Source organism: Loxodonta africana, chromosome X, assembly GCF_030014295.1.
Source record: "Loxodonta africana isolate mLoxAfr1 chromosome X, mLoxAfr1.hap2, whole genome shotgun sequence".
Classification (NCBI taxonomy): Eukaryota; Metazoa; Chordata; class Mammalia; order Proboscidea; family Elephantidae; genus Loxodonta; species Loxodonta africana.
This window is the reverse complement of record NC_087369.1, coordinates 32,465,238-32,473,932: the sequence shown is the minus strand read 5'-3', so window position 1 is coordinate 32,473,932 and position 8,695 is coordinate 32,465,238. Positions and strand designations below refer to the sequence as shown.

Here is an 8,695-nt window from a genome sequence, read left to right as displayed (position 1 = left end):
AGTGGGTTTGATAAGCCCTGTCTCCTAGGGCCGGTGCATTCTGTGAAATGCATGTGAAGCACCTGGCAAAGTCCCTGGCAAATATTGGGTCTTTAAATAATATCAGCTATTACTTTATTCTGACACCACACAGTACCACCCTACTCTCTGAGAATGTTTTGTTTTGTTTTCTCCAGGAGATGTCGGAGAATATACAGTTCTCTAGGGGGGGAAAAAAACCGGAAATCAGAAAAAATGATTGCTTAGAAAGAAAAACTAAATTATATTTTATATTGTTCTTGCCGTTGAGTTGATTTTGGCTCAGCGCGACTCCATGTGTTAGAGAGTAGAGCTGCACCCGTGGGGTTCTCTTGGTGGGAGTCTTTACAGAGACATATTGCCTGGCCTTTCTTCTGAGGTGCCGCTGGGTGGGTTCGCACTTCCAACCTTGAGGTTAGTAGTGCAGGGCAAACCTTTTTGTCACCCATTAGGCAGTGTCTAACTTATCTAGTGCTGCTTTAAGAGAAATGGCACTAGTGGGTGGCTTTAACACACAAATTCATTTTCTCACAGTTTAGGAGGCTACAAGTCCGATTCGAGGGCACCTGCTCTGGGGGAAGGCTTGTTCTCTCTGTTGGCTCTGGGGGAAGGTTCTTGTCTTTGTTCAGCTTGTTTCTTGGTTCCTTGGAAAACTTAGGTGGCGTGGTACCAATCTTCCCCTACCTGTGCTTCCTTGGTTCACTGCTTGCTCAGTCTGCTTTTTTATATCTCGTACAGAGTGAGTTAATAAAACCCTGACAAAAAATAAAATAAAAGCCCCACAAAAACCCTAAACTCACTGCCATTGATTTGATTCCCTCCCTATAGGACGAAGCAGAAATGCCCCATAGGATTTCCCAGGCTGTAATCCCTATGGAGGAAGAGGGCCACACCTCTTTGCAGTGGAGCCACTGGTGGGTTGACTTAAGACAGGCCCTATACTAACACTGTAACATTAACATAACAAAGAAATCCAGGGCCCAGATGGGATTATATCCACAGGAATAGGGTTAGGAATCACAACAACTATTTGGGGAGGGGGGAATTCAGTCCATATTAGGCAGTATGATATTTAATGTGCGTGTGGAGCAGGCTGCCTCAGTTTAATGGAACACAAAACTCCTAGAATTATTGTTAAGGACCAACTCACCCTTCCAGCTGCACTTCCAGCTAAGTCACCCCAATTTTTGTTCACATCAGCACTGCCAAAAATCTAGTCTTCATCTGGGGTTTGCCAAATGACACTCATGGTAACCTACTTCTAAAGCCCCTTCAATGGAATGGGCTCTGGCTCCCCCAGCTCAACACAAAGGCTTCTAACAGTGGCTCCCTGACACGAAGGAGTAGCTCCCTATTTCTCAGGAACTCCGTGGACACACTGTGCAGACCACACCCAGTCAGTACATGTGTTCCAGTGCACCAGGACAAGAACACAGGGCACCTTCAGTCCTGACCCAGGAGGGAATTCCTCTCTGCTTTGTCCACAAACCCAGAGTAACTGGTAAGAGCTGGTTTCCATTCCAGCCTCAGCCTCTCCATGCTGAGGCATCATGGGAGTGTCTGGCCCTGCTCATGCCCCGCCATAGCCTTATCTGGACTTCCTCCACCTCACCCCACCCATTTTACCCACCCCCTACCCTTGTCAATCCCATGCAGCCTAATGTGAAAATCCACTCCCCAACACTATCCCCCACCCCCACCATGAGAGATCAAAGTGTTGCAAGTCCCCAAACTGACCCCCCTCAGGGCATTTATATCAGAGGGCTCCCTGAAGTGCTCACTCCTTTTGTACTAGTGTTTAGGTCTTGGAGAGTATCTCATCTCTTCCTCATTTCTTAGCTGCTCTTAGACTTTAAAATCTATGCACAGGGGCTGAGATGTGTTTGGCTAAAGGTTCCCAGTACTAGCGTGAAGCCTTCCAAAGAGCAGACACTCAATTACTCTTTAGGGAAAATAAGAACCAGTGAACAAGAGCTGGAAATCATCACGATTTATTTTCTCCTATGTCTCTGAATAAGCTAAACGAATCCAGGCGCATGTATATTTTACTTTTACCAAAAGGAATAAGGGAAACCAGGAGTTGACCAACTTTTGTATATTTCCACCTCTACCTTGTGATTCCAACTGCTCTTTGCAGACTCTTTAACATTTCCAAGGTTATCCCAATCCTGATCCCATGTTAACTGGCTCTAGATCACGAAAAAAGGTCCAAGGATTTTCAATTTGTTTTACACAATACAAAACTCTTACTCCTAAATCAAGCAATAAAACAGCAATAAATGCATGAGGATGAATTTAGATTCTGAATCTTAATAAACCTTCAGTTAAAAAGAACATTTGAAAAATGCAAAAATGAGCTAAATCTACAAGTCACTTAAGTATAACAGCAACACAAGAAGACATACATGTGCTCCCTCCAGCCCCACCCGCCTCCACTAATTAGAAGGTTAACAGCCATTTTCAACAACAAAGTGAAGAATCTCCATCACACTTCACTAGGGGTGGGAGGACCTGCTGGACTTCACCCTGAAAGGGGCCCTTGCCCTGGCATTAGGACTGGCCCCGGTGCATTTTCTGCCTGCGGCCCTCTCTTCGTAAATCTCCAAATTTCTTCATACACGGCTTGGAACGCACCGGGGTCGGTAGCACTGATCTTGGCCAAAAACTCCAGGACTTTTTTCTTGTTGGCTTCAGTGTGGGCTCTGGGACCCCACAGGAATTCGTAGCGTGGAGGATCACTGCTGGGCACCTGCCGGTACTCCAGGTACTCTTCCTGCACCAAATCTTTGGTGATGAGCTTCCTGGGCTCCCCAAACATGAAATGCCACTTCCCAATGTAGATCCCCAGCACATTCAGGAATGCCCACATCTCCTCCTCGGTGGCCCGGTCGCCATTCCTGTAGATCATGCCCAGGAGAGGCATCAGGAGCCCATTCTTGGGAAACCCCCTGCTACCAATAAAATTCTCTTCCTTGCTGATCTCCAATTGGCTGACAAGGGCATAGGATTCACCTTTGGAGTCGACTTCCTTCAGCTCAAGCCCAAAGACCACCTCCAGGTGCACAGAGGCTCTCCTCAGGATGTCAGGGAAGTGCTCCTTGTGCCTTTTGTTGACGATCTTCATCATTTCTGCCTTCGTAATGGGCTCTTTCATTTTATACTTGTACAGCAGGAACTGCAACAACATGCTCACCCTCCGGGTTACGGGGTCTCTTTGAGACCTCTCAGTGGGGGCTGGGGCCGCAGAGGAACTTGGACCTCCCTCATCTTGGCCCTCGGCCCCTCCAGCAGCTCTTGTGCTCGAAGCACCAGCAGCACCAGTGGTGATGGGCGGGATGCTCTGAGGCCCCTGGGGAACGGCAGTAGCAGGGGAGCTCGGGGGAGACCCCTCAAAAGGAGGAGAGGAAGAGGAAGGGGACCCTTCCTCCTCTGCTGCAATTGCCTGAGCACCATCGGCACTGTGGGCGTCACCTTGGGTCTGGCGACGTTTCTCACGGGCACGGAGCTTACTCTTGTGACCACGAGGCATTGACGACTCTAGTCAAGGACAGCAGGCAGGAGTGTAAGGAGGAAAGGCGGTGTGGGCCCACTGGAGGAGGGAGGCTGAGAGGCTGTGCACCCCTGCAGCAGAGAGATGCCTCCTTGGCTTTAACAAACGCCGCCTTTGCAGGATTCTTGGAGGGCACTGCTCTAGGACCCCACAAGGCTCCTACTGTCCTGGTCAGGACCCTGTAGAGGAAATTAGAGAAAAGTTTAGGTTGTAGATTGTCAGCTCTGCTTGTGGCTTACCGGGGTGACAGCAGGGCCTGGCACGATGGACTCTGTACTGGGTTATACGGGGTTCTTCTACGTTCACTCTTAGGGCCATCATTTCACCTGCTGGCAGGGCCAGGGCACATCCCCTATGCTACTCAAACTTGACACCTCAAATCCCTCTGGGACTCACAAGCAGGAACTAAAGGAGCAGCTCAGCCACCACTCCTGGCAGGTTGTCTCAGTGATCACAGCATGGTGGGGCCCGTTCTGACTGCGGTTCCTTGGAGGCCTCAGTCCTCCACCAGGTTCTCACCATGGCTGCCCCCTTTCACCAGGTCCCTCGCCTTCCCGAGATGCCCTAGGAGTTAGTGAGTGCAACTCACTATGTCACCATACCCAGATCCTCCAGGTCCGAAAGCAGTGCTGGGGCTCTATGTTTCCCCCTCACTTCCGGGAGAAGTCACCTTATCATAACTATGTATCCTCAGCTTGGCTCCTACTAGGGACCAAGTCTCCTGCCTCTGCTGAATAAGCTTCTCTGTTAGGGAAAGGACTTCATGTCCCTGAGACCATGTGTCTCTAGGAACAAACCAGGGGGCACCTCAGCCTGACACCTCTGACTGTGGCTCCCCTGGGCCAGTAGCAATAGGAAGCTTTTCTGCATCCTTCTCTCTTCTTGGGTGAGGGAAGTAGAGGTTCTGGGATCCCTCTATCTCCTGAATTGAGGCTTAAACAAAGGTGCTCATCTCCCTCAGACACTTCAGACAGAAGTCCAGAGTCACCTGAACTTGCCAGATATTTCCTGGGATTCCAGGGCTAATGGCATTAGCAAATCCCACTGCAATCCTCCCCATTTTGGGTTGAGTGGTCCCAGTACCTCAGTCATGTCTTCCCCTCACTCTGCATCGTTCCTGGAACCCCATCCTCTGCTGTCATGAGGCCACATCCCTCAGAACAAAAACCACACCTTCCTGAGACCTCAGAGTTGGAATTCAGGGTAACCCATATCCTTTGCAGGCTGTTTTAGGAATACTAGGTCTGGCTGGGGTGGCCGGGGTTACCTGACCCCAGAGTTCTCAATTTGGTGACTCCTTCCTTCTTCACTCACGCTTCTGACCTTGCTTCCAAGTAGGACTTGGGATTCCTCCCTCCACTAACGTGAGTCCACCTGAAACCAGGGGCGGGATTTCTGGCTCAATCCAAGGCCCTCACCTCCCTAGAAGGAAGTCGTGGTGCTGCACAGCTGGCTACCCGTGCCCGGGGGCTCTCACAGCTGACAGTAAGGTTGAGTTGTGGTTGGCCCCTCATTTGCGGGGAGACCTGCTCATTAGCACTAAGGGTCCTCGCCTCACCTCCGCTTAGGGTCTAGGTTTTCTCTCTCCTGAGAACTTGGGTGCTTCCTTGGACAAAGGCCTACCCGTTCCCGAGACTCTCCAGGCTAACATCGGCCTGGTGGTCTTGTGGCTGGCGGTTGGAGGCGAGACTTGGTGGTATCTCCTCTGCTCTAGGTTAGGTGGCTCCCTCACCTCACACTCAGGGTCTTCACCTGGACTCCTGACCAGTCCTGAGACTCCACCCTCCTCCAATGATGAGCCGCGCCCCTCAGATCAGGGGCGGCAACTTTCCGGCACTTCCTGTGCGGAAGACAGGACGTCAGTATACGTCACATCCGGCCAAGGCTGGAGGGGGCCTTCTAAGGGCCAAGGCTGTTGGGGGGGCTTCCGAGGGCCGACAGCAAGGGCGGGACCCCTGAGACCCCACTGTGCAGATTTGGGTGGTCCCTTTGTGCTCACTCAGGGTCCTCACCTTGATACCTATCAGAGTCTGGGGATTCTTCCTATACAGACCTGAGTCACAGGTTGAGAACAAGACTCTCACCTCGCAGAGACCCTAGAGGGGGCAGTCAGGGCGTGCCTCAAGTTACCCCTGCCTGGGGACTCACAGGAGTGCCCTCTGGGTCAGTGCTCTAAGAAGACCCTCTTTTGGAGGTAGGTCGCCTTTTTAGCACTCAGGGTCCCCACTGTACTCCAGTTAGGGAGAAGACTCCACTCTGTGCATAACGGGGGCTGCCTCTTTGGACCAAGGCCTTCCCTCCCTGACACCCTTAGTGCTGAAATGAGGGGGCACTTCAGGCTGATAACCCTGCCTGGTGCTTTCCACGATCAAAACAGGGCCTGAGCCCTATATCGGGGTCTTTCTCTTGATGGGGGTCTCCTCAAAACACACAGGGTCTTCACTTTGACTCCTGTTAAGTCCTAAGTCTATTCCTGCTCGAGAACCACGATCGCTCTCCCTTCCACACCGCACTAGACCAAAGTCCTTGCCACACAGAAACTCTACAGGAGGAAATAAAGGGGCGCCTCAGACTGACAGCTTTGCCAGGACCTCACAGAACTGTGAACAGGGGTGGGACTCTGTGAGGAGCCGTTTGTTTTGTGGATCCCTTCATAAGAGGAAGGATCCTTATCCTACCTCCTACGGCCTAGGTGTCCTCCCTCTGCAGAACTAGGGCCAACTGAATTGTACCAAGGACCTGAGACAATCTCTGCATAGCCATTTGTGGGAAGGAAAGGAGGGTAGTGCTTAGTCTGAGGGCTCTGAGCTTTGCATCCCAACTCAGACAGCAGCAGGGGAAGGGACTTTGTGGGGTCTTCTCTGTTCTGGGGTGGATGGTTCCCTCGTTCCTCAGTCAGGGTCCTCACCTTGACACCTGATCGTATCTGAGAATCTACGCTCTACTTACCTGAAGATCCTCTCTGATCAAGGTCCACACCTTCATGGCACCATGATTTGGAATTCGGGTGATGCGTATCTGACCACAGCTCTTCAGGACCTCGAAGGTGTGACAGTAGAGATGAGTCTCTATGGGACACCACTATTCTGTCTGTGTCTTTCCATCACCCTCATTCAGGATCATCAGTCTGATATCTATCAGAGACTGAGACTCCTGCATCTACTGACTTGAGGTGCCCTTCTTAGGCCCAGGCTGTCAAGTCCCTGAGAACCCTAAAGGATAAGTGAGGGGATGGTCAGCCTGACAGCCCTGCCTGGGGCTTTCTAGGTTTGAGATCAGGGGCTAGTTGGTCTCTGGATGATTCCTATATTCTGGGGTGTTCATCTTCCCAGTCCTCACTCATGGATTTCCTGATCTTGGTTCCTGTGTCTTGGACTAAAGGCTTCCCGGGAAATGTAACATCCCTCCAAGTCTTGAGTCATTTGCCTCCTGGAAACCTTGCAGAGAGTGGGTCCCTGTCCAAGAGCGATATGAGATGGGGACGCTGCAGCACAAGACAAGGGGCCCAGGATAGCGCTCTCACAAAAACCAAACCCATTGCTGTCGAGTCGATTCTGACTTATAGTGACCCTGTAGGACAATATAAAACTGCCCCATAGGGTTTCCAAGGAGTGGTTGGTGGATTCGAACTGCCAACCTTTTGGTTAATAGCCAAGCTCAACCACTACCAGGGCTTCTCCTCTTGGGCAGCCTCCATAATGCACTATTCTGTGGTCCAACATCCAAAAAAAAAAAAGCTGCTGTTGAATAAGAGCTTGTCCAGTTTTCTAGTTGTTTATAGCAGGAGGGCAAGTCTGTTACCAGTAACGTCCTTAAATCCAGAAGCCTGTTGCTACTAATTTAGTAAAAACTCATTGCAACATTCACAGCATTGAAACATTTTACCCATTGGTTTCCTGCAGGGTTCTCTAAAGAACACAATTTTGTGTTTGGGGAAAGGACCTCAAGAAGAAGTTTGTTTTAGCCTCAGGCCATCCTTCCAGACGCTAGTTTCTGTTTTGACACATCTGCACAGATGACCCTTAAATCCTTGTCTTATCCATCCAGCACTGGGATACTCAGAAGGTGCAGAGAAGGTATGCAAAAAATAAGTCCCTGCTTCTTCATCTTTCCTTCTTCTCTTCTCTCTCTCTCTTTTTTTTTTTGCCTTTTGGCCTATGAATAAGTATCTGCCATTATACAACTTTTGCCACCTTTGAAGGTACATATTATTTATTTATTTCATCATGCTTCTCATAGTATAGTTATAAAATTAATGCTGTTTTCTGTTAAGATGCATAAAACTTGTTCAAGCCTTCCCGTAATTTTGAAAGGTATATTTGAATTTTTTTTTTAATCCTATAAAACTTTAGTCACTGACTCCATTTACCTGGATGACTAAGACTGCAACTCCAGTATAGGGACATTTTTCATGCTTAGAAAAGAAAGTGTGAATGTTAGAGCTCGTGTTTTATATTCATAATGTCAATTTGCCTGCATCTTCTTTGGGATTGGTTTATTCCCTTTACATTGTTGCATATAACCCCATTGGCATCAAGTCGGTTCCAGCTCATAGCGACCCTATAGGACAGAGTAGAACTGACCCATTGAGTTTTCAAGGAGCACCTGGTGGATTCGAACTGTGACCTTTTGGTTAGCAGCCGTAGCACTTAACCATTACACCACCAGGGTTTCCATTGTTGCATATAGTCCAAACCAAACCAAACCTATTGCCATTACCGTCGAGTCCATTCCAATTCATAGTGACCCTATAGGACAGAGTCGAACTGCCCCATAGGATTTCCAAGGAGCGGCTGATGGGTTCAAACTGCTGACCTTTTGGTTAGCAGCCTAGTTCCTAACCACTGCAGCATCAGGGCTCATGTATAGTTCAGTGCTTGACAGATATGTTTTGAAAGCTTATTTCTCCTATTATTTTGCAGGTCTAAAATCAGTTCCATGGGTCTTATGAAAAGGAAAAGAATTGCACCTGCGATAGAGTTAGATAGTGATTTTCTTGTTGTTCACACACAGACTGCTGATATTAGAGTCCTTTCAAATTCCAGATTGAGAGACAGTCATCATGAACAATAACTCAGAAGAAGCCTCTTTACTGCTAATGCAATTGTTAAGTGTATTTTTTGAAAA

The 8,695-nt window shown here is 49.1% G+C and overlaps 1 protein-coding gene across 1 annotated transcript; it reads right to left on the bottom strand.

Annotated features, from left to right (window-relative positions):
• Positions 1-595: 595 nt before the first annotated feature.
• On the bottom strand, positions 596-4,196 carry LOC100675308 (melanoma-associated antigen B2-like). The gene is made up of 2 exons (XM_023555122.2): positions 2,627-4,196; positions 596-757 (listed from the first exon to the last, which is right to left on the bottom strand). Exons 1-2 carry the CDS (start codon positions 3,545-3,547, stop codon positions 644-646), a joined length of 1,035 nt encoding a protein of 344 aa, XP_023410890.1. The 5' UTR covers positions 3,548-4,196; the 3' UTR covers positions 596-643.
• Between the last annotated feature and the right edge of the window lie 4,499 nt (positions 4,197-8,695).